The sequence below is a fragment of the Ciconia boyciana genome, chromosome 5 (genome assembly GCF_034638445.1).
Source record: "Ciconia boyciana chromosome 5, ASM3463844v1, whole genome shotgun sequence".
Taxonomy (NCBI): Eukaryota; Metazoa; Chordata; class Aves; order Ciconiiformes; family Ciconiidae; genus Ciconia; species Ciconia boyciana.
The window spans coordinates 31,949,102-31,974,561 of record NC_132938.1 but is presented as its reverse complement, the minus strand read 5'-3'; the positions used below and the strand labels follow the sequence as shown (position 1 = coordinate 31,974,561).

Sequence of the window (25,460 nt, the reverse complement as noted above, 5' to 3'; positions counted from 1 at the left end):
AAGTGTTTTATTGTCTACATCAAAATAAAGGACAACACATCAAGGCAACAGTGGCAAAACTGACTAAAAAATCATAAGGTTGATACACTAAATTTCTGCATTGTGAGTACCCTACGGATCAAACCAATTTAGTTACACACTTTTTTAAAACACAGTTAGTGAATTATATTTCTCCAAACAATAGAAGGCATTAGAATAATTGCATAATCATAAGTTACAAATAAGGTGTGACAACACAGCTTTCCAATACTTAGAGCCCCTTCTGGGAAAGTCTTTACAACAAGGAGCTACTGTAGGCAAAATACCAGGAAGAAAATATGTGGTGAAAATCTGTCCTGTAATGAAAAGCTAATGTAGTTTCACTTTCATGAGATATTCATAAAAATATGTTCAGAATTTGTAAACACCCACTGATTTTTCTACAAATTTAAATTTATGTAAATAACTTTAACTGCATTATATATTTCACTTTGAAAGAAATGACATTTGAAACTAATCAAAGAATGTTAAATACATCTCAAATCTCTAGAATGAGTCATGTTTGCAGCAGAACAAAAGAAGAACCAACAGCTTATGTTGCTTGTGATGTGGCAAATAACGTGCTCTTCATCAGGATATCAGCAACAGAAGTCATGTGAAGCCTTGTGAGTGAGGAGCTCTACTATATATGGCCTATTGTGCTGCAAAATATTTTAAAAAATGGTTTAAGAACATAGCTGTGGTTACAGTTAGGAAACTGTAAACTCGGATTTCCTGTGTTAAATGCTTACTCTCACTGCCTAATATTGCAATGAATTCTTTTCCCCAAAATTATTGTGAAGGCATGTTGAAATACTTCAAGTTGGTAGGATCTCATTTTTAAGTATTATTCTCAAAATAGTAAGTGCAAACGATACAAAACTAATGATGTGAAAAGGCTATCAAGCTTTCCTACTGCTAGAACATTTGTGTGAACTGCATACTGAATTTTTTTTAACGTGATGGTCTTCCCCTCCTCCAAGTCCCAGTAAGGGTTTGTAGTCCTAGGTGCGCAGTTTGGGAAGCACCAGCCACGCATGCATCTGCTTCCAGACCCGAACTACAGGGTAACTCTGGGACACTATAGGGAGCTTAGGGAGTCTTAATACACCCTCTAGATCTTGTTTCTATTTTTGCAGTATGTGTGACATATTTGTTCCCAACTCAGAACCTTCTGTTTAGATTTCAGTGAGTCTGCTCCCTGCACAAAGAATTTGAGAAGGGCAAGGCTTATTATGGTCTGATAATTTTTCATATCCATTCTCTTTAGGTAAGGTGATCCACCTCCATACAATGACAAGACTGCATTTCCAAAGAGCATTGCATTTGGTACAATATTGCAGCTTTAACTGATGAATTCTTTATTTCTTCTAGGAGCAGACAGTGTTGTCTATCTTTCTGTGGAAGGGCTGGTATCATCCGTGCAAGAAAGCATCAAAGCAAGACAAGAGAATGAGAACAGCCTTAAAACCCAGAAATCACGTGTTGGAAAGATTGGTCATTGCACAGCGTGCCTCACTGGAGAGTACCCCGTAGAGCTAGAATGGTGAATTTTTAGTGGATGGACACCAGTTCATCTCTTGCTGAATGTACCTTTTTCAAAGATGCCTTCTTGCTAATAGTCTTCTTATATTTAGGTGATACGGAAAGCTTATTACAATTACTGTTACTAAAATACATCTTTACCGTACAGACTTACAGAAAGTCCGATGTGCTGATGAAAACAATGTAAGCAGATTAAAATACAAAATCATATAGTTTTGATGCACAGTTGTGCCTTCTATTTTCTCATAAAATATTACAAAAACCAAAGTATTTTTAATTATGTAGTGGTCCCAGAGTTTGTTTCGGTCTTGCCCCAGAAGATATCCCTGTTAGACTTGTTCACAAAGTACAGATCATGAATTGTGTGGTGTAATTTCAAATTATCAAAGCCTTAATGCAAAAGTATGTGAAGTTTGCTTTTCTTCTTAGGAAAAATACCAGATTGTGAAGAATCAAATTGCTTCCTCAGCAGTTCTTCCTTAGGCTTTTTAAGAATAGAAGTACCTAACTTTTGCATATGTAGCTAAATAGCCTTTATTAATCAAGCCCTTTGTAACAGGTTCTATGAACATAATGTCTAGCATATGATTTTAAAAAATGAAGACTCAGGGAAATGCTCAGCCAAAAGCTCTCTAGTTTTATAACTGTAAAAATCTTTTTTTGAAGTCCACTGTAATTACATTATCTTTGTGTGCTTTTATCAGCTGCCAACAGGATGTGGAAGGAGAAAAAATACTTGGCACTGCCATTTTTTTTTCTGTTTTACATCTTGTTTTCTCCAGGATAAGTCCTGACAATTTCTGAAGTCTGAACTAATGCTCAGTGTGCTTTTCATATGCCAACATCCGAAGTAAACTGAAAATTAGTAACTTTTTATTCTTAACAGTAAATACAATATATCAGCTGAAGAGTATGAGTTGTTCTGGGTATAGTCTTATTTTGCTACATTACTGCTGTTACAATAAATGTAATGTTTTTTTTTAAAAAAAGAGTTCTGAAGAACCATTAGCTATTGAATACATTGTATTTTTTAATTGGTCACAATTACAGTTACTTGTATACATGAAGATCACTGGGTCAATGAACCACTAGCTGAAAATGGAAAAGCACCTTTTGAAAACTATTGCAAATTTACGCACAATTGTAAAAATATTTTGTATACCTCAGTTTTTTTCACTGAATACCAGCAACTTAATTTTAGATTTTCTATTTAATATTGTGTATTTTGGCCTTATAATTGTTTGTGACACTGTTACAAGAAAATAAATAGAAAAGTTTAAGAGCTTCTTCCTTCCCCATCATCTTCCACATAGTTGAGCATTACAGCACTGGTGATTAAATTCAAAAGGGAGCTTTCTTGCGTGGGATTTGTAGCAATTGTGCCTGATAGACAATCACAAAACAAAAGTCCCAATTCAAGAAAGCATGTAAATACATTTAATGAAGTCAAGACTGTGCCTTGTGCAGAGGAATCGGAACCTACTTGTGGTCAAGCCTACGGGAGCATCTATATTTTCAAGAGCGTTGGGCTCTCTTACTTTGTGCTCTTCACCAAAGTCCACATCTGCATATGGGGGGATGTATGTGGATCTCTTCTGTCTAATTAGCAAATTTGTTTGTTTTTTTAACAGAACCATAACAATTCACCTGGACAGTAAATTGAACAAAAAAAGAACAGGGTGGAGTCACTCTGAGCACTCCCTCTTCCAGATTAACCAGGGAGGAGTGTGAGAAAACAGAAAAACTGTCATTAATGTTTTTCACCTTTCTCCTTTCCTGCCCTCAAAAAAGTAATCATTTTTAAAAGAAGGGGTAAGTCAAGCTCTTAGGTTATAGATACGTGTGAGGAGCCCTTTCTACTTGAGATAAAAACTTAGGTGCGCAGTTTAACATGGTTGCAAGCAGAAGTCTATTGACTTACCTGAAGTTGTCTATAGATCAGACTGTACGTGAAACTTGTGCAAATACTCTTTTAACATGTTTTCAACAAAACTGGTATTTTTGAAGTCTGGTAACAATTGCTTAAATGTGATTTGAGCATTAGGTGGCATAATCCTGATTTCAGTAAAATAAGTCCTAATGCCTTCTTTCCCTCCATGTTAATGCACGTGAAATTACAAGGTCTGCCACTGTAAGCACTGTAATTTTTAGTCACACTACATGCCTCATCTTTAGCACGTATTTTTCAAAACCTGAAGTTAAAGGGGAGATGCTTTTCAAGTGTCATTTTATTCTCTGACAGCTGGATTTATGCTTCAGGTTGCCAGGCCTTTTTAAATCACATACAGCGGACACACACATGCAATGAGTATGCCGAGGGAGAAAACTCTGGCTTTAGGTGTCGCTGTTTGTATTATTTCAATGTTGTACTGTGAAACTGTTTCTGCTGTATTACCGATGTGCAACTGTGCCAAATTATCGTTTGCAAAATGTGACAAAACAGTAGAAAGCTAATGTCTAACTTCTCCCATGCGTAATATTAAAAATGGTTATGAACTGGTCTGCTCGCTCTCTCTCCCTTCACTGCGCTCGCCGGCACTACGCCTCCAAGGTTTCCTTAATAAAGCCACCTTGGAAGCGCCCTCGAAGCTGGAGCAAATCGCTTCGCGTCGTTATTCAATCACCCACCCCCGCTCGCAGCCCACACCGCATTACCGCTGCCCGCTCCCAGCGCCGGCTCCCGCGCCCCTCGCCCTCACTCCCCGCTGGCGCCTCTGAAACCCAGCCGAGGGGGAAGCACGTCCCGGCCGCCCCGCTCGCCCCGCCGGCAGGGGCTGCCCCGGGCCCCGCGCCCCGCCGCCGCAGCTCGGCCGAGGAGCGAAGCGCTATCACCCGCCCGCACTGCAACGGCCGCGGCAACAGCCGGCCCACCCCGTCCCCCCGGAAGTCACGTACTTGCCCCGGCCCAACGGCGAGAGCACCGGTAGGAAGGCCCGTACCACCTCCTGGGGGGGGACGCGGGGACAGAGACGAGTGAATTGTGAGTGGAGGAGGGGGAACCTTGCCCTTCACCTCGGCCCCCTGCGTTTGTTTTAGCCTCATCCTCACGTCCGAAGAAGAGCTGCCGGAGGGCTGGGAGGGCTCTGGTGCACTCGCAATTCCTCTCACCCTCAGGAAAAAATGGGGCCGCCCCACGCAGGCCACTGGCGGACCGGGCGCAGCTTGTGGATGCCCAAAGAGCGCGACGGCCATCGGCCAATGAGCGCGCCGCGTTACTGCAGAGTCGGGCAGGACTAACACTGCCCCGCCAATCAGGAGCGTTGACCTTCCGTTGCTAGGTGGCGACGGAGCGGCGGAGGGCGCTGGGAGGTGCTGCGCGGCGCTGCCTCAGGTGGGGGACCGCGCGGCGTGGCCGTTCCCCGAGCCCCGGCCGTTGGGGCCAGCGGCAGCGGTCGGCGGGGCCGCGCTGATGGCGTCTGTCCCGCAGAGGTCCCGCGGTGCTCGTGGCGCAGCCGCCCGCCCCGGGAGCGGCCAGGCCGTGTGTGGAAACGGGGGGCTTTGAGCGTGGCGGGGTGTGGAGGAGCCTCCTGTCCTCGCTCAGGACCGCTGCGGAGACCTGGCCCTGGCGCGGCGGAGGCGAGAGGGGGCCTTAGCACGGAGCCTTCCGGTCCGCGGCTCCGTCATCCGGTACGGGCGTGATGGGAGGGCCCCGATGGGCTGAGACGTGCACCAGCACGAGCAGTACCCTAAAAGCCTTGGCAATCGACGCCTTGGGTTTTCTGTTGCAAAGGAGAGATTCGTATTTCACAGTTCTATTAAAGAGAAAATGAATTGTTAAGTTGCGTTGATAAAGTTAATAATTCACTTGTGCCCAGCTTTAAAAATAAAGGTGCAACGGTGAGGAACAAACTACCTGTGTGCAATGAAATCTTAGTGAATTACTGTATCCTGGGCCCTAGGATGAGATCCATGGTAAACGATAAAAGTATTAAGCTTTACACTCTTGCAATATAAGGTGTGGTGAAGCTGTGTGTTTTCTGCCAAGTGTCTTTCTTCAACTACTTGGTAGTGTTTTGTGTGCTTATATAATTTGACTAAAATATTAACAATTAGGAGGTGACGATGCAGTCTAATTTGTTAATCTTTCAGGAGGATTGAAGACATGCAGCAGAGATGACTCTTCAGGAAATGGTGAATCAGGCAGCTAGCCTGTACTCTGATAGAAAAGCAGTTTGGTTTGATGAATGCAATGACAAACCTCCAACTTTCTACACATATGCGACGGTGGTTAAGCTTGCCATGGAATTAACATCTTTCCTTCGAAAGCACTGTGATCAGCAAGGAAAATGTGAAATAGGCCTTTACTGCTATCCAGGAATAAACTTACCGTCTTGGATCTTAGGGTAATGGTTTGAATGCTTGCATTCTGTGTTGGTTTTTTAAGGGTCATCTCTATTAAAGCAGATTTTCAGTTTGTTTATATTTTTAATAACAACAAAAATGCAGTAATACCATAGTAATGCAGTCAAGAGGCACTGGCGTCTTGCATCTTTAAGAAGAAAGATGGCAGTATTATAATCTTTTGAAAAGCCACTGCTAAAGTGTTTTTGAAGCTTCAGGTCATTGATCTGAAGTGTGTGTAACTGTATCCATTTTTTAAAAAGCGTATGATTAAGCATATTTATAGAAATAGAAAAAATTAATCACTAGTATCTTTGTTGTGTGTGTTTAAAAATGGAGGTGATCTAACAATAAAATGAGTATGCAGGTTTTTTAATGTATTCTTGTCTTGCTAGCAAAACAAAGATGCGTTGAAAACAAATTTCATGCTTTAAGCTAATTGAGTATACAGTTACAGTTCCATTACAAATATTGTAGAAAAACGTAATGAGCAATGCAGCACTAAAGTGGCATTGATTATTTAATGGCTAAGAAATTTAAATGTTTGTGATCTCAACACTCATGTTAATTCAGCAATTTAAAAAGTCCTACTTCTACTGATGAATTCTAATGTTTGTGTCCTTTATATCCATATCTTTTATATCCATTGCATTTATGATGTAATATAGAATCCCAGCATCGCAAGTTTATTTTCTTCAGCTGATGTATACAGCAGTGGTTGTGCTTCTTAGGGGGATGATCTGTGTCAGTATTTTCCTATTGTCACACCACACCTAAAATACATAATAGTGCAAGAAGATGTATCACAGTTGACTAAAAAGATTTCAGTGAAGTGTGTGAGCAAGCCCTGTAATCATAAACCTTCCAGAAGCGCTGAGGAGCTTTCTCGCTGATCCGGAAACACTTTTCCCCCAGTCCAGCAGTGGAGCAGGTTGTCCAGAGATGTTGTACAGGCACCATCCCTGGAGGTTTTCAAGACCTGACTGGATAAAGTCCTGAACAACCTGGACTGGTGTCACAGCTGGGCCTGCTTGAGCAGGAGGTTGGACTAGGCATCCTGAGGTCCCTTCCAACCTGATTTATCCTATGTCCCAATGAAATGAGCAGCAACACCGGTTTCTTTTGCTGTGTGACTGGGAACTACTGGGGCATTTTAATTCTTACAGCTATCATTGCTGAGTAATTAACTGCTATGTATGATGCAGGGCAGGCTTAGGTGCTTACTGATACCAGTGGCTGTTCGAGTATGCAGAATGCTGCGGTTTCCAAGTCTTTGTTCTGGATCTAGTCATTACTGCAGTGATAAATCACTTGCACAAAGAGGAAATATAACTAATTGTGCATGGGAACGCAGCCTTAGAAGAAATGTGAAGATTTATGGGAACCGTTCATGTTTTAGTTGCCACTTAATCTTGGCTTTTTGTGGCGTTAATAAATTCAAGTGCTTGTCTTTATCAAATGGAGCCACTAGAGGGGGGGATTGGAGTGAACAACTGTTGAGGAAGCACTGCAATGTAAAGCGCAGTGAATGAGAGCAGAATGATACTTCGTGTTCCTCTGTTTATTACGGAACAAACTCCAGTACGTGCTCGGATTCTCTTATGCTGGATTCTTTAGACTAGTGAGAACAGAAAGTGTTTTCAGTATGCAGACTTTTGGTGGTTTTAAAATATTTTTACACGTTGTACATGTATAAATGGAAAGCTTATATTTCTGTTTGTAGTCGATAGCAGAAGCTTTTGAAATGTGGTGCTGTTGATGTCAGTGGTACCTTTGTCATCACCAACCTGCTTGGCCAGAAATAATGTTGAATGTTTTAATCTAGCTTTAATCTTTTTCCTTGCTGTAAAATACCAAAGGGCAACACTAATTATAATTTTCATCCTACTTTATGTCCAACAAAATCTTTAAAAGTCATGTGACTACATTTTCTGGCTCTGACAACTATAGAAATATAAAAGAAATGTTAGTGAAATTTAAGAGGATTTAAAATTTTTTTTTTAAATAAATTTAAAACATTTTTGTCTTGTTAGAATCCTTCAGGTTCCAGCTGCCTATTCTCCTGTTGATCCAGATGCACCACCAGTGTTATCCACTTACTTCATGAAGAAAAGCAATCTTCAGTATATTCTTGTTGAGAATGACAAAATAAATGTAAGTTTTCAGGCTTCTACAGGAAGCGTTAAAGGGCAGTTTAGAAGTGTGTAGCTATTCAGACTGTATTCTGTTTTAATAAGCTTGGATGGGGCTGTGTTGTTTCTTCATGTCAATAGGTTCTCTTTCTCATTCAGAAAAGAACATCTTTAAAATTAGATGTACAAACTGCTTCTCCTCCTCTTCAAAAAAATTGCCTACTTTCCTATTACAGTGTTGTCCGCGCAAGCTTGTTGGGCACTTGCATTGAAAGGCTTTTCCAGGCTTGTTTCTCCATATGTCAAGGCCAAGAGTTGGAAATCTTTGCAATAGTTGGAAATAACTCCTGCATTTAATCCTTTGGTTTCCCTTTGTCCAGCTCCTCCCAAATCTCATACCCTCACTTATTGCAAAGGGAATAGACAAGATTGGACCATCTAGTTATAATTCAGAGTTCTTTGTCTTCTGCAGAATTCTTTTGTATGTTTTCCCTCTCTTTTCATTATTTGCTCAAAGAATTATTTATTTCTCCTTTGTAAGGTCTGTGTTCACTCATATTTAATATATAAAAATACATGATCTGAAAACTCTCTGATTTGTGTCCTCCAAAAGCAGAGGGATGAAAAATCACAGCTTTATTTGTATGAAACGCTGTTTCATTTTTCATTGCATACAGTAGAACAATAACAGTGCGTCCTGAGTTCCGCTGTTTAAATTATTTATTTTATTTTACAGAAATTCCGAATGTCCCATGTTGGTTGGTTTTACTGCAATTCTTCCACAATAGAACATATTGGTTTAACTCTCTTCCAAATGAGCTCAAGCAACGCTGATTTAAATTCACAAGTAGATGACGTGAAAAGTAAATATGAACCTTTCAAAGCTATGGGTAACTCACAGCCAGGATATAGCATTTGCCCAGATCAAACCGAAGTAAAAACATCAGAAGGAGGATATATGGATGTTGGCCAGAAATACTCTTTAGCATACGTCTTGCATACATCAGGAACTACAGGGATCCCCAAAATAGTCAGAGTGCCTCATAAATGTATAGTGCCAAATATTCAGCATCTTAAGTAAGTGTGGCTTCCAGTTTTCCTTTTAAATGCTTTTACAAATTTGCCATTTAGGGACTCTTTTTAATACTTCAGAGGAGCGTAGATTGAGTTTTTACTAACACTGCTTCACTTTGTCCTCCTTCCCTGCCTTTTCAGGTTTCTTTGCATTTGTTTCTGTTTTTTCAAAATAGCATCACATAAAATTTTGTTTCTCTAAATGTTATTTTTAATGTTTAAATGGTGCTTTACCTGAATTTTTGAGGGGTGTACTTCAAATAATGTGCTGTTGCTGTAAGTATTGGATTCTGGCTTGCGGCTTAAAAGAAATAGGTAATGAAGTTAATTATTTGTTGACAGTTATATTTAGTGTGTTCTGTAGTTTTAAAGTCATAATTCCTCTTTAGGCTACCTGGGTTTCTTTCTGTTTCATTTAGTTCTTTCTAAAATAATCTATTATGGAAAATACCATTCAACGTACTGTATTGGTGTGTAATGTGGTGGATATCTTTGTAAAGGATCTCATTAGTTTAATCAGTAGTTACAGTCTTGATACAGGAGCTCTTGCTCAAATTGCCTGGCCTGCATATCCCTATATATTCAGAGTAGCCCTTAAGACCTTAGCTTTGCTAAAGCACATTTCTTTCATGCTGCTTTTCCAGTTTGGAAATTTTTTTAACAATGTGCATCAGGTTTGTAATTCCTAGCTTTCTTATTTTAGATCCATATTTGAGATCACACAGAATGATGTGCTATTCCTGGCTTCTCCTCTAACGTTTGACCCATCTGTGGTTGAATTGTTCATTGCTCTGACAAGCGGAGCCTCTATTCTTGTAGTACCAAACACTATTAAAATGATGCCTGTGGAGCTGTCTGCTGCTCTCTTTCACCATCACCATGTGACAGTGTTGCAGGTAGGCAACACCTAATTCAGTGTCTTGCTTCTCACCTTTGATAATGTGCACTACTTTGTCATCAGTCTAGACGCTAATGATAATAGAGCAGGAGCGTTCTTCTTTGAAGGCATAGCTCATGCTATCCTTTTTGCTGTAAAGTGTTAGCTGTTCGGAAAATTACCATTTGATCGAAGCCTCAAACATTTTGTGACAGAAAACAATGAACTGAAGATAAAACCAACATTCATCTTAAGAAACCGTTAATTCTTAAGAATTAATTAAATTATTCTGTTAATTAAGCAGTTAGTTCCAAAGAATCTGATAATGGAGTAACCTGTTACAGACATTTTTAGCACTTTTTAATGGCCTTGATCTTAGAGCCTTTCCTCATAAACAACTTCTAAGTTTTAATGGTAGTCTCTATGCTAAAAATACAACTAAACCAGTGCCATTTATAGGGTGATAAAATGTTTGTTGTTTTTACAATAATGAGAGCAAGAGAATAATTGATTCCACAGCAACACTTCCTGTTTTCAGGCCACCTGCTTATATGAGGCTTCATGTGCCCCTCACATCTTGGAATAGATCACCTCCTATATGATCTCAATTTCAATAAAGTTCATTTTTGGAAAATTTACTTGAAGTTATGAGCATCCAGCATGGCTGAATAAGCCTAGCCCTTGTCTTGTAGTGTAACGAGGTATTTAGTAAAACTATTAATTGAGTATAGAAACTTAAATCAGGGTGTGGGGGGAAGAGTCACTAGAAAGGCATCTCACTTGTAACGGACTTTGAACAAAATGCATATGGTCTGATTAGTCTATTAATTGTGATAAATCAACCCCTAAGCCTTGCTTTGTCATTAATGTTGTAATTCCAAAGTATATTCCTTGCTACATTCATAGAAACACTGAGATTTCCTTTTCTTTTGGAGGAATGGTGGTGGTTGAGATTGTAGGGTATAAATTTAAGATTAGTGAGTAGTTAGCTGAAGATTCCACAGCAGAAAAAATCCACTAGTTACAAATATTTTGTAACTTTATTCTCTGCTCTTATTTCTATTTATTACGATTGCTATAAACCTCGATGGTGTAGATTTTCCTATCATATACAGGTTTCTTGATCAGTTTAGCTCGCTTGCTTTTAGAAAAAAAAATCAGAGATATTAATCTCTATTAGCAAGTTTTTTTAAGTATGTTTTTAAAGACTTTTTAAGATACATATTTTTTTTAAGCATGTTAAGCGTTAATAGAGAAAGGCAAAATTTGGTGAATTAAGGTATTTGAGATGTCTTTCTGAGAAAAGTTTGGTTTTGTGATTTTTTTTTGATCATTGTCTTTATCAGTGAAGGAAGGGCTTCTCGGCTGAATTAATGACAAAAATGTTCTCCTTATAGCTTAACTGATGATGAATAATTTTATGCTGTTTCTTAAATTATAGCAAGAAATTCCCTTCCCCTCTTGACTTGCTTGAGCATACTTGAGAAATCTGAAAAGTGATTATGAGGGAGGGGAAGAGTAATTTTTTCCCCCCTTTTTTTCTTCACTGTAATTCACTAAAGTTAAAATGAGCAGTTGAAAAGTGATGGTCTTCATCTATTACTAGAAGAAAATAACCTGGTAAGAAGTAATTCCATTAATTTTCCAGTCCTCTTACTAGAAAAAGTAGGCAAGAATGAGAGTGAAGTGTGTCTGTTAAAATGATTTGCTGTTTTTCCCTTCAGTGAAAGGCCTCTACATCACCAATAGTTTTATAGAAGTAGTTGTATTTAATGAAGCTGGTTTTTTTTCTTTTTTTTTTGTTTCTTTTCTTTTTCCCCTGATCATTTTAGAGTGCGATGTGATAGCTTTCAGAAAAACTAATCTTTGTAAACTGTTATATTTAGACAAATCAGGAACAACCCAGAATCTGGCATCCTAGGAATTTTTAGTGTTACGGAAAGGTCTTTAAATTTTCTGTATGCTGGTTAATCAGATGTATAGGTTATATTTCAGCTGTAACATGCTGGAATGAAGGGAAAAAGCTCAAACTAACATCAAGAGAATACTGTGTGTGCTGCTTTCTGTTTCAAAGTAATTAACATAAGAACTAATGTGCACACACTTTAGGTAATAGCTGAGACACAACACGGAACCCATAATGCATCTAAGTAAAGAAGAAACTGCAGAAGAACATAGATTGGTGCTGATAGTACTCATTAAAGGCTTCCCATAAGAAACAAAATCTCGCAAAACACCAGCGTGATCTATACTGGTATCTGATGGTTGATGCCATCTACTATATGTAGACGATTAAGTACATCTACAATATAGCTATGTAGTGGATATGATAAACCAGGAAGAGGTGTACACATATACTGAAAAAATATAACAGATGTTTTTCTTATCTTTTTTTTTTTTCCCCCAATATGTATCGTTCAGGCAACACCAACACTACTCAGAAGGTTTGGAGCTCACATTATTAAATCAACAGTGTTGTCTGCAAATACTTCACTTCGTGTCTTAGCCCTTGGTGGCGAAGCATTTCCTGTACTGAATCTCTTGAAAAGTTGGAAGCACAAGGAGAACAAAACAAGTGTTTTTAATCTGTATGGTATTACTGAAGTGTCAAGCTGGGCCACTTGCTACAAGATTCCTGAAGAGGTTTTTAGCGCTGATTTTAGGTAGGAAAATTCACTGTTTTCATGGCTTGGCATGTGAATTATGAAAATCACTAGAAATAGAACCTTGGTCTCCTGTTTCCAGGGCTACTGAGTCCTCATGAGTGTTTATGCTGGTAGAAGTTACATTTGGTTTTTATGTAGACATAGACTAATCCATTCTCTCTTGCTCTAATACAGCCCCCTCAAGTAAAACTTGTTGATGAGTGATTCTTGAACGACAGAACTGCAGTCTGAAATTCTGTGTACTTGTAGACCTGTTAAGTTTCACATAACGTGTTATGATGGTCTCCGTTTTAGTAATTTCTGTATCTAGACCTCTTCCTCATTCCAGCCTGTGATTCCACATGCTGAACCTGGACTAGCCTAGTCGGGGGTGTACTGTCTCTGAATATGTGACAGTATTGAATCAGTGTTGCACTTCTGCAGGCAAACAGCTCCTACCCAATTTGCTCGTAACATCAGTTAGCCATACTCTTGCTCATCATGAGGCTTTTCTAGTGAGATCTTGCATGTTCATAAAGAAGAAACCTAACACAGCTGTCTGAGAGTAAAGAAATGGGGCTCTGTAACTCTTAATCATAGCCTTGGAACAAAGATATACTCATAGCTTAGCTCTATCAAGTTCAGAATGTTACTTCTGAGATTTACTTAAAGCGAAAATGCTCAAAGATTACTTTCAAATGTAATCAGTAGATATACGGGTTTTCTTACTGCTACCATGCTTTTGCCTACAGTTTTTAAAACTCTGCAAATAATCGATCAAGTGGAGACTAGGTACTGTTTTTTTTCTAATATTGGATAATACACTATTCAGCAAATGATCCCACTGGTGTTACTTGATTAGTATGGATGACAGAAATTTGTCCAAAGTGGCTTACCCAGGGTCTCACAGTAATTTTACTTGGACTTCCAGAAGTACTTTCTTTTCATCATTTAGCACTCTGCCGTTTTTGCTCAATTACTGACATTTTTTTGTTCATTGTATTTTATAAAGAGAGTTGCAGGAGTGTCAAGGTTGTGAAGGGTACTTCCAGTTAGCTCAGTGTTTCATTTGCTCTCAGAAATGTGTAACTATTCCCTGGCATGATAATTATACATGTGACTTGAGTTAGACGCGTCCTGCGAAATGGGATGCTTTGGACAAATGATGCGATATGTTAACCTGGTACTCTTAATAATAATGTCCAAATGAGGTGGTGTTTTTCTTTTATTTTTGCTGTTCTATGGTATATGTAGGAATCTTGGGGTTTTGTTTGGCGATGTTAAATTCTACTATTTTTTGTGTTTGTCTTTGTTTTGGGACTTACCCATGACATAGGGCATACCCATTGAATATCTGGGTTGCTTTCTCATACCTGTTTGTCAAGTAGTTATATTTTGAAGCTGACCAGAGGAAGGAAAAGGAGGATAAGATTCTCACTTGGCAGAAATACACATTTTACAAAATTTGACTGCTTTTTGGTCAACTTGAGATTAAAAGTTCATTGACTGATCAGAGAAAAGGAGACGTTTCAACAGCCTAAATAACAGGAATTGGAACAAGAACTGTTACATTAAAATATGATACTTTATGATAGAAATTGAACTGGAACCCATGCCTAACTTAATGTATTACCAAAGTTATTTAAAGTTACTTTGCTTTTTAAATTTTGCTTTACTGAAGAAAATATAATATTCTCTACTCCCACTCAGAAATATATTCAGTAAATGAGGTTCTGCAAGTGCTTGAAGAGGCTAGAGAATGAAGGGGAAGGAAGGAATTGGTCTGCAGCTCAATAGAAGTAGTCTATAAGAGATACATGACATTGAAATTACAATTTATTTTATTTCAGTCTTTTCTGAAAGAGTCAACTGTACTTGTTGCCACAACATCAGTAATAAAATAGAATAAAAGCTCAAACTAGGTAGCACAGGGAAAGAATGAATTGGAAAGCAGTTACATGTGTTTAAATTGGTTGAGCTTGAAGGGAGTTTCAACCTATGAGACTTAAAAACTGGCTGAAACTCTCAGGGTATTTCAGGGTCCATTCAGGCCTTATTTTCTATCATTCTGTGTTTTTTGGTATATGATAATGAAACCCGTGCACATTGATGAGGTTTTTCATTTTGAACAAATTGAGATGTTTTTAAAGAAGAAACATTTCTGGAGAAAAGCCCCAAGCATCTCCTTTTGCTCTAAAACCAATCCTTTAAAAGACTCTCATTTCTAGAACAGTTGTTTTGTGTTTAGAAGGGAAAGGTTTTTACTATTTCTCTCTTTAATGTATTTAGAACTGATTTCCCTATACCTTTGGGATCACCGCTCCTTGGAACAAAAGTTGAGGTCAGAGATACCAACGGTTCTGCAGTTCTAGAAGGCGAGGGACAAATATTTATAGGTTATTTGATATTTCTTATTCTTCTAAGATACTTTTCTTAATTGATTGAGTTTTAATAATACATTGATTATTTTACTTGGTGTCTGCTTCTGATATACAGATTAATATAGCATTTTAAATTCCCTTTGGGCTGAGAACCTTCTGATAGTATTTTAGGTTGTTGGAATGATGAACAGGAAATTACCATCATTTTATCTGCAGACTGTACTTTCATTATATTGGCTTTTTTTCCTGCTTGCATTTTGACATTCTCAGTTGAAGTAATTTTTGTGTATTAACTGAATTAACTGCATAGCCTAGTTTGTACATTGCAGAAGTTTAGACATTGATGATAATCTTTTAGTACTTTTTATAATGCTTGTTAGAGTTTAGGAGAATTTGATAAAATACTCTTTATAGTTTTCATTTACAGTTAGCCATTTAATATATATGACCACGATCTTTTCTTGTGTAGGTGGTGAAGAACGAATCTGCTTTCTTGATGATGAAATAACTGTACCCCTGGGTACAATGAGAGAAACGGGGGATTTTGTAAGAGTGCAGAATGCAAAGTTGTTCTTCTTGGGTCGGAAAGACAATCAGATTAAGCGTCACGGCAAACGTTTTAATATTGAATGTTTGCAGCAGGTAATATAACATCTAGTGGGTAGAGTATGCCAGTATAAAAGAGCAGGGATAAGGAACACATTGTTACCATCAGAAATGGGTATTTACTAATTTTCAGATTACTTTTAGGAGTCTAAAAGAAATTGGGAGGGTGTATTATCAAAAATCTAGTGACATAATTTGGGGAGGAGTTTGGTTCTGAGTTCTTGGAAATCTGTTCTATTGTATTGTTTCTTCCAGCAGAATTGAGAACTGTATAAACACCTGAAAAATAGTGAGCGTTGCACTGCAATGCTTGTATAATGATTGTTCTACAAGATTGAATGTCAGACTCATGGATTATGCCCCATTCATGGCATTTAGGCAAATAACACATATATCTCTGAGTTCATTTTCATGTGAAGAAGTACAAACTTCAGCTACAAGAGAAGGTGTTTCATAGGATGTTATGTAGGAATGTGAGACAAATACAAATTTTAAATGGGTACTTTTTAAAGTTGGGGTTCTTATTCCTTTTACTCTATTGATGAACTGCATTTCAAAGCAAGACTAATGTTTTTTAATTACAGGCTGCTGAAGATCTTTGTCAGGTAGAAGCTTGTGCAGTGACCTGGTATCAACAGGAAAAACTTATCCTGTTTGTTGTACCCAAAGATGATTTAGAAGAGAGAGAAACACTTAAAGAACTCCAGAAACATCTACCAGCTCATGCAGTCCCTGATGAGCTTGTACTGATTAAAACTTTGCCTTTAACATCACATGGTAAATGAAACTCTTAAGTACCCTTGCCACTTATTTTAATGGCCTCTATTCTTTTTTTAATTTTATTTTTTAATTGATCAAAACCCAGTGCCTGATTCATGCTTTTTCAACATGTAGATTAGATAACTAACTCCTAGTAGGAAATCATTACCACCTATTATGTTTTCTTGGTCATCTTTCATTGAAGAGTCAAAGAGTAGTGGTAAAATCAATTTAGTATTAACACTGTACCTTTCTTTTCTCACATGTTCCTGTTGCCATCTGCAACAGAACCCTGACTTCAGCTGGGGAAAGGTCAGGCCTTGAAGGTGGGATTATGTGGGAGGCTAGGGTCAGTTTTCAAAAACCTTATTGGGTTCTGTGTAGTTGATTGAGTGCGTAAAAAAAAACCACAGGTGCAGTTGAATATGAATAAGGAAGTGTGTACAAGAATAAAGTGACTATTTGGGCAGAGCAAGTTTTGGAAGTGTAAATGCTAAAAGAGCAATGAAAAAAATCATACTTTATTTTCTACAAAGGCAAAGTTGATATATCTGAACTGAACAAGATTTACCAGAACCATCTAAACTCCAGAAGGCGTGACAGTAAGCTGAGTGGCGCAGAGGAATTGTGGGAAAGATTGCAGTATTTATGGAAGGTAGTATTTTGAGCTGCCTTTTTATCTTTGTAAGTGGATCATTATACATGTGTCAGGAATTAAACAGTTTTAAGAAGTATGACTAATGCAACCAGAATATTCTAGCTGCCTATAGATTTAAGCAGTACAACTCTTTCTGTTCAGTTAATATAGTTGCTCTGCAGTGGCCAAGAGGGAGCCATTCATATTTCTCTATCAGATAAACCGCAGGCTATGAGGTATAAGCAATTAGCATAGGAAGGACGTAACCTGTCAGTAGCTTTTTGAATACTGCTTCACATGCCAAAGAAGGTATCCCTAAGGGAAACAAGGAACTGGGACATGGAAACTTTGTACAAAATAGCTACTGTGTTAGTAGAGTTTCTTATTTCTAAATATAAGTATGAATTGAGGAGTCTTTTTTTAAATAGATGGCACAGTTGCGTAATTGTCTCTTGGACTGTCTGTTTATATTGTTTCTAAATTTCTGTGCTAAAGACTTGTTTTTCAAGGTACTGAAATGTCATGCTAAACAGTATTACTTTGTTTTTGTTTTTGTTTTCAAAAATAGACTTCCAAATTTCACCTGAAAGTGGGATTTGCTGTGGCTAGGACTTGAACAAGTAAATGTAGTGAAATTAGTAACCCAGTTTGCCTGTGCTGATGCTTACCGTATTGGTGGCTATAGAAATGATAACCCAAAGGGATGGGATGTGCCCTAGATCCATTAAGGACAGCAGAAAGCGGCTTCCAAAACCAGAGGATTTGGACTTCACACCCAAACTTAACAAGCAGGGAGTGCAGTGAGAGGAGACATAGTAATTGCTGTTTGTTGTAATAACAATGCCAAATCCAAAATCTTTCATGAACTGAAGGGGTTATAGCTTCAAAAGTAGGTAGATAAGTAGGTTACTTAAATAATTCAGAAGTAAAAGATACCAGTTTATGTAAGTTTTATTAATAAAATAAAGCACCTAAATCAATTTTATCAAAAGGCATCAATATTTTATCTGGGAAGTTGTCATTAATAAATGGTATCGAGATTGAAAACGGCCAACAAAAATACAGCACAATTTGCTTTAATTTTTTAGACTGCAGAATTGGAATTGAGCAAAACATTTTGTAGTACAGAACTAGTATCTCTCTGTTTCCCCATTCCTCCCCAACTTTTGTCCCATCACTACTTCTATTGGCACTACCATGTTTTGTATGATTTTTTGCAGTAGTGAGTTTCCTCAGTTGATTTTTAGTGGGACTTTTGGGTATTCAGGTGCATTTTACCCAGCTTGAGTTTTTATGTGTGTGACATGGTGTAACACCCATTGGACTGTTACCTCTTTCCTTCTTCTTTTCTCTAGTCTGTTCTGGGTCTCCTAGGTGATTCCACCGGAATTTCTAAAGATGCAGTATTTCTGTACAGTGGTGGAGACTCCTTAAAGGCTCTACGATTTTACGATGAAATTGAGATGCTAGTAGGCAAAGCTGTGCCTGGACTCCTTGAAGTTATTCTCAGCCGCTCGATTGAAGAGGTTTATAGACATATTCTTAAAATTCTGTTTCCAGATGAAGACCAATTAATGAATTATGACAATGTTGTGAAAAGAAAATTAAGTGGCAACAGTGGAGAGGACTTCCGTGGAAAATATATTAAACTGAAATCTGAAAGAGGTCTTGAGGTTGCTTCAGGGTTAATTTCGTTTCTTGCGCTAAGCAGAGGAAATCATTTTTTTTCTATGAATTTCACCAAGTCTTTTGTGCAACCCAATAATACAGTACAGGTAGGAGTGGAACTGCTACAGCAACCATCCTTTCTGCATTTAGTGACTCCAAGTATAATGAAAAGCCATGCGCAAGGGTATGAAATGGAGAACAGAATTTTAACAGTTACGGACAAGGCAAGTAAAACCAACTGTTGCTCCGTACATCAGGTCCATGCAGAATGTAGTCATGTAACAACAGCAGAGTTAGCATTATGCATAAGATGGAAGTCAAATACAAGAAAATGTGTTGATGCATCACCACTGGTTATAATACCATGTAAAGAAGAAGTATCTGCATCTGTGTATGTTGGCTCTCACTCTCATGCAATGCAGGCGATTGATCTAGATTTGGGAGAAATAAAATGGGAGAAGAACCTTGGAGATCGTATTGAATCTTCTGCTTGCATATCGAAGTGTGGAAATTTCATTGTTGTTGGTACGTCTTTTGTTTTAGCCTTCATTTTAAATTGTTTTTTCTGCTAAATACAAGATGAATGACAAAGAATCTTATTTCTTACCTCTGAATGCCCTCCATCTACACTTATCTGTAACCTTCCATATCTGCTTCAGAACTAATTTATTGTAAAATAGAAACAGAAGGAAGAAGTAATTTAAGTTTCATGATAACCAGTGATGGAACTCATTTAACATACAGACTTGTGGTTTATTATATGCCAATTTATTAATAAGGCTTTATTAAGGAATAGTCAATGGGTGTGGTTTCTTTTTAGTGGTTGATTAAGGTGTGACCTTTAAATTGTTTTTTTTAAAAAGTATGGAAAGGTGATACAGTTTTAAGATGTCTTTAAAAATTGATGGAGGTAGAAATTAGTACATGGTGCCTCAGGTTATTTTTCACAGTTTAATTATCTCATTTGACTCTTCTTTTTGGAAATGTAAAGAACACGTTTGGATAGTTTTTTGGTTTTGTCATATCTGTTGTCAACGGAGTTGCCATTATTCATCTTAGTGTTATCTTTTTAGCTAATACGCATATATCACTGGTTAGCACAGATGTCCAGGTGGTGAGGTTTTTTATGCAAAGCTAATGTTACTATCTTTTTGCTAGTATTTTGATTGCTATTTACTCTGATAACAAAATGGAATGTTTCTTTAAAACTGAAGGATTGTCTAGAACTACAGTTCAGTTTTCATTAGAAAACATACAGACTTTATTCTTTCAGCATCTTTGTTTTCAGAAAAGAAAATTAGGGAAAGAGGTAATTAAAAAAAACATTCTTATTCTCCCTTTTCATCAACTCTCCATGTCTTCTAATATTATTACTGTAAAATTTGATAGAAGGGCAGTGAAATAAGTATGTTCTAAATGTAACCTGGAAAGAACATACAGAACAATCACTTTGAGTGTATAAACCATCAGCAAAGACTTTGAGCTAAAAGAAGATGAGGAGCTTTGGAAAATGTTTTGAAACTGTACCTCATGAGTCATCTTATCTTTTCAGCAGTGATGCAGCTAGCGGCATAAATCACACCATAAATACAAATATTCATTATCCTTTTTTCCCGTGTTGCATTTTATTTCACACAGGTTGTTATGATGGCTTAGTGTATGTGCTTCAAAGCAGTGATGGAGAAATACATTGGACTTTTGTCACAGAAGATACAGTGAAAAGCTCTGCAGTTGTAGACCCTTCCAGTGGACTAGTCTACATAGGATCACATGACCAACACGTATATGCTCTGGATATTTATGTAAGAACACTGACTAACTTTTATGTACAGAAGAATAAATATCCAACTTAAACCTATTCGTAGTACACCAGATGAAGCTCCACTGGTGTTAGTATTCTCAGGAGTCCACAATGACACTTTTGAAATAGCTAGGCCTGTTTGAATTGGGGTTAGGATTATGCGATAGTAAATAGTTTTAGTGGTGTTCTCAGCTGTGGTTCTTGTGCTACTAGTCCTGGTTGAAACCAGATCTTAAGTTTCTTAGTTATTACATTCTCTGTGGGTGTTTCAGAATAGGGTGCCCTGCTAGAAATAAAACTATGGCTTAATGGTGGAGAGAGAATCTTACATTCTAAAAGAGTAGATGAAGGGAGGTGGAAAATAAGAGGGGCAGACACTGCCTCTTCATTAGCTGAATTTCTTTTATTGACTGGAAGAGAAAGTAGCCAATAGCATATGTGTTGCTATAATAGCATGTAGATTATATCTTCACTTCTTAACTAGTATTTGCTGAGTAAATGCAGTGTTTGATAAGCTTTGACATTCAAAGGTCTTTGTAAACAGACCAACAGCTTTAACTCCAATTGAAAAATTTTTTATTTATCTTTTCTCTTGTGCTTACAGAAAAAGGCATGTATATGGAAGTTACATTGCGAAGGTGGAGCTGTGTTTTCATCTCCTTGTCTAAGTTCTTTTCCACATCATCTTTATGTTGCTACACTAGGAGGACTATTATTGGCTGTAAACCCAGTATGTACCTTTGCTTACTTGTCTTTGATCCCAATCTCAAATTTAAATGAAACCAAAATGCATTTCTGAAGTTAAGATCACTTTTCTGATGAAAGGAACTAGATGATCATATGTTACCATAAGATATTTTTCACTTGAGGGCCTTATTATTATACACAAGGTTACCATAATTATTCCTGTATTTCAGAAAGCTATCTGGTGATAAAGAGAACTGAAGTGACTTGCTTGAATTTATATGCTGATTGTAGGCCAAAGTTGGAATCGGTGTCTTCTCATTCTCACATACTACCTTATCATGTAAACTAGTGAGTGAGAGCATGTCTGTAGATTTATTTTTTCCCCTCCCTCCTTTTGACAGTAGGATTAGAAAAAAAAAATACACAGAACTTACTGAAATCAGAACAGAATAGAAAAAGAAGCCCCTTCATTCCTTTTACTGTTTCCCTCCCCATAGTCATTTAAAGAGCTGTCCCCCTTAATCTTGGACTGCTATTCTGTTCTCTGTACTGTGGAAATGGCATTCTTGATGTTTTTCTGAGGCATTGTTGGCTTACAGCTGGTCCTGCCTGATAAAAGGAACAGTCACTTGGAGCAGCTATTCATGTTTTTGTACTCATATAACCCAAAGCATCAGTCCTAACAATCTTTACCTCCCACCCACTACAAGTTTGCTTAGTAATATCCAATCTAGTGTTAGAAGACTGTTGTATGGTTTTACAGCTCTAGTGGGCTGTGGTTAAGAAAAAAAAGATTTATTTTTTTTTCTGTAATCCTGAGTAACAGGTAGTTGAGAAACTCAGCTGTAACTCGAAGTGATTATTTGTAAAAATAGGAATGTGCAGGCTACATTAGGACCTTATTGTGACAATCATAGATTGTGGGTTGCAGCATTTCCTACAGTATTTATAGTTTATGACATAATCAATATGGCTTGCTTTCAAGATATCCTCTCCGTCATTGGTCCTTGTCACATACTGAGGAGCTGGGAATGGAATAAAAAAAGGAATCTGTCATTTATTAAAACTGCTACTACTACTACACTATTACCATTATTATTTTGCCTAGGGGGAGGAAGAGAAGGGGTGGAATAGGGGTACTGAGTATCCTAGGGAAAACACTGAACATTTTGTTGGAATAAGATTTGAAGAGTAGTTTTGCTTCTGGTATGCGTTCTGGATGGGAGAAGCCTGCTTTTCTTTGCTGTTTGGTTGATTTTTGGGGGTTTTTTGTTTGGGGTTTTTTTTTTTTCCAAATCTTAAGGGCTGGGTCAAGCTGTGAAGGAAGCGTTGTTTTGTGCAGCTTCTTACAATTGTTAAGCATCAGATATTCCATGCTGCCATTTACAGGTGACAGGGAATAAGATTTGGAAAAGCTTCCTGGGAAAACCACTCTTCTCCTCTCCTCACTGCAATGAGAAGTATGTTTGTGTTGGGTGTGTGGATGGAAACTTATATTGTTACACTCATGCTGGAGAAAAGGTAAAAGTGGTGGTGTTGGGTTTTTTATGTTCATCATAAAACCCTGAATAAGATGCTTTATTAATACTGTTTTCTGAGGTTTAACGATTAACTTATACCTTTTGTGAACCAAATAGAAGTATCTATTTATTGTTATAGAGAGGAGAAAGTAGAAAAACTGCTTGCCTAGGATAGTCCATGCAGTTCATGGCAAAACCGCAGACTCTTAAGTTGCTTGATGCAGTACCAGAATTTCCAGTTCAGAGCTTACAGCCAAAGTAAATGGTCAAGAGTATTGCCAGCGAATGAAATGGTATGGTTTTGGTTTTGGATTTTTTCAAGCACGTTTAAAGCCATCTTCGTCTGTAAGATGGTGGCTATTTAGAAGTAAAGGTTTCTTAGAATGTTAATGCATTTATCAAAAAATATTTACATCATAGCAGAGATATGCCAAATCATAATTTTGGCAAAATGTGTGTTAGCCTTCATCTTGAATTAAATGAGAAATTTTTTTTAGTTCCTCAGAGATTAATGTAGTTTGTATCTGGTGTTGAAACAACTGATGCTGTTTCTGTTTGTTTGCCTGAGATGCAGTATACATAGCAATTCCTAAGCCTTTTCTGATTATAAAATATGTGTTAGCCCATACCCTGCTCTCTGTCTGCTTGCAGCAGTGTTGCAGAACTGATACTCTCTTGAGGAGGGATCTGCACATCATTAGCATGAGCAGAGGAAACCTGTATTACAAAAGGAATATTTGCCTTTTTGGCAAAGAATGGCATGTTAACAGAATTGTCGAAGTTCATTACTAACTGTGGTACAACAGCCCAAGAATATTCTTTTCCCAAGTTGGCCATCTTTACATGGGCCTCACAGAAGGTAGTAACTCTTGCACATCTATTACGAGTCTTTTATTACTTACTCTGTGTGTAAAACTTAACTTGTAATTTGACAAGTATTTACCAGCCCTCACTGAAATCTAGTATGCTCTTGAAATAAAATGCTCTCCTGTCAACAACTAGTCTATTAAAAAATTACAGTTGCTGTCAAACTGATAATGAGAACAACCTTTGATAATGGGTGGTTATGTTCTTTCTGTAGGTTTGGCAGTTTTCCACTGATGGACCGGTGTTTTCATCTCCATGCATCTCAAGCTTAACGAAGCAAGAAATATTTTTTGGCTCCCATGATTGCTTTATCTACTGTTGTAACATGGAGGGTAATTTACTGTGGAAATTTGAAGCCACTTCAAGTTTATATGGAACACCATTCGTTTTCCAAAGTGATGACTTAAAGAACAGAATTCTTTTGGCAGCAGTATCTACAGATGGCAAAGTGTGGATCCTGAATGCCAAGAGTGGAACAGCAGAAGGAGTAGATAAGCTTCCAGGAGAGGTTTTCTCTTCCCCTGTAGTATGGGGAACAAAGCTTGTTGTTGGCTGTAGAAATGATTATGTTTATTGCCTAGATTTGTATATAACAGGAAAAAAAGAACAGCTAAGATGTTAGGCTGTTTCCTTCTTATTGTTTATGTTTGTAAATTAAGAGCTCACAGGTGCTCTCTACCTCCCTGCCTATTTTACTGTAGGCAAGAGTTGTTCTTTGCAGACTTCTCGGGTAGCATTTTGCACCAGGCAGTGTCCAGAGTAGGTAAAGTGATGTTTGTTGACTTGCTGTACTGATTGAAGGAGGATGGCTGCTCAGCACCCAGCCAGAAGTGTCACTGTCCCTCCCTCGTTTTCTAGCTCCGATTCATGAAAGAACATGTTTCAGATGGTTTAGATTTGAATGTTGTGCTTTGACCTGTGTAGTAAGAAAATGAAAGTCAGTAGTTTGGCTTCAAACACTTGCAGGACTGGGAGAGAGTGTGGTAAGGTGCCGTACTCTGCAGCTTGGAATAACATGCTTGTCTCCCTGAGGGAGGAATGTATTCCTCTCTGTGAGTCCAGACTAGCCTGTGCCCTGAGGTTCCTTCCTAGCCTGTGCCTGGCTCTTCCATGCGACAGACTGGTGTTTGTCTGGTCTGATGAGGTTCCTATGCTGTGGCAAGGTAACCCAAGTCCTTTTTTGAATCTAACTTTTAACTTGATTTCTGAAGACATAGCCTGCATTGTATATACCTGGTAGTAGTGACCTGTTTACTATAGTTTGTATAAACTGCAAAAACTGCAGTAACTGCAGTAAACTGTTCATCTTTTGTGAGCCTAGGCCCTCCTTGGCTTCAATGCAGCCAAGCATATGCTTAAACTCTGTTGAAGTCAGTAGGAGTTACTTCTTCTATTCTAAAGTGGAGAATATACTTACATGCCTATATTTATTAAATTTCAATGACAGGTACAGTATGAGTTCCAAGATGAAGTGTGCACTGCTCAAATCAACCATTGTCAAATCATTTTTAAGAGATTTGAATGAATGCTCTCTACAGTGTCTTTACAGAGAACTATTAATAAAGGGTTATGTAAATTGGTTTTGGTTGTCTTTAACGCCTTAAAAGGAATTACCAGTGGTCTTAGTAATGCGAATCAAGTATTTGCAGTGACAAAAGTACAGTTAACTGAGAGCATCTTCCTGATTATGCGTCTTCTAAAAGAACTATAGTAGAAGCTATTGTCTCACTCTCTCTGATGAGCCATCTACTTTGAATTCGGACATCTTGAGTTAAAAAGTAAAGTAGAAGTTGCACTGGCTATGTTGCTTCATCACATCTGGTTCCTCCATTTTATTGTTAGCAGAAATGCATAGGCAAGACACTTGTACCACTGTAAAAAGTTCTGTTTATAAAGCAAACC

General features: G+C 37.9%; 2 protein-coding genes across 8 annotated transcripts in view; both read left to right on the top strand.

Annotated features, from left to right (window-relative positions):
- The window catches only part of PPAT (phosphoribosyl pyrophosphate amidotransferase), a 50,767-nt gene extending 46,686 nt beyond the window's left edge, over nucleotides 1-4,081 (top strand). For both annotated transcript variants that reach the window (XM_072863299.1, XM_072863300.1), the window contains exon 11: nucleotides 1,393-4,081. In XM_072863299.1, coding sequence (XP_072719400.1) covers nucleotides 1,393-1,568 — 176 coding nt within the window. In that variant the 3' untranslated portion in view covers nucleotides 1,569-4,081. The remainder of the gene's footprint in view (nucleotides 1-1,392) is intronic.
- A 700-nt stretch (nucleotides 4,082-4,781) lies between these two features.
- On the top strand, nucleotides 4,782-25,138 carry AASDH (aminoadipate-semialdehyde dehydrogenase). Of its 6 annotated transcripts, none has more exons than XM_072863286.1 (15): nucleotides 4,782-4,894; nucleotides 5,653-5,906; nucleotides 7,938-8,058; nucleotides 8,773-9,113; nucleotides 9,814-10,006; nucleotides 12,409-12,650; nucleotides 14,922-15,028; nucleotides 15,483-15,655; nucleotides 16,204-16,396; nucleotides 16,915-17,033; nucleotides 18,371-19,208; nucleotides 20,322-20,485; nucleotides 21,089-21,214; nucleotides 22,561-22,692; nucleotides 23,773-25,138. In XM_072863286.1, the coding sequence occupies exons 2-15, from the start codon at nucleotides 5,677-5,679 to the stop codon at nucleotides 24,178-24,180; spliced, it is 3,387 nt and encodes a 1,128-aa protein (XP_072719387.1). In that variant the 5' UTR covers nucleotides 4,782-4,894; nucleotides 5,653-5,676; the 3' UTR covers nucleotides 24,181-25,138. The 6 variants fall into 6 exon arrangements, with proteins under 6 accessions (XP_072719387.1, XP_072719388.1, XP_072719389.1 ...); XM_072863290.1 differs by having other exon boundaries at nucleotides 4,876-5,190; nucleotides 19,106-19,208; XM_072863285.1 differs by having other exon boundaries at nucleotides 4,876-5,190.
- Nucleotides 25,139-25,460: the final 322 nt, after the last annotated feature.

Coding starts and splice junctions, on each gene's coding strand:
- AASDH (XM_072863286.1), top strand. CDS start 5,677: ATGACTCTTCAGGAAATGGTGAATCAGGCAGCTAGCCTGTACTCTGAT. Junction 5,907..7,937: donor TTACCGTCTTGGATCTTAGG/GTAATGGTTTGA, acceptor TTGTCTTGTTAG/AATCCTTCAGGTTCCAGCTG. Junction 12,651..14,921: donor GTTTTTAGCGCTGATTTTAG/GTAGGAAAATTC, acceptor TAATGTATTTAG/AACTGATTTCCCTATACCTT.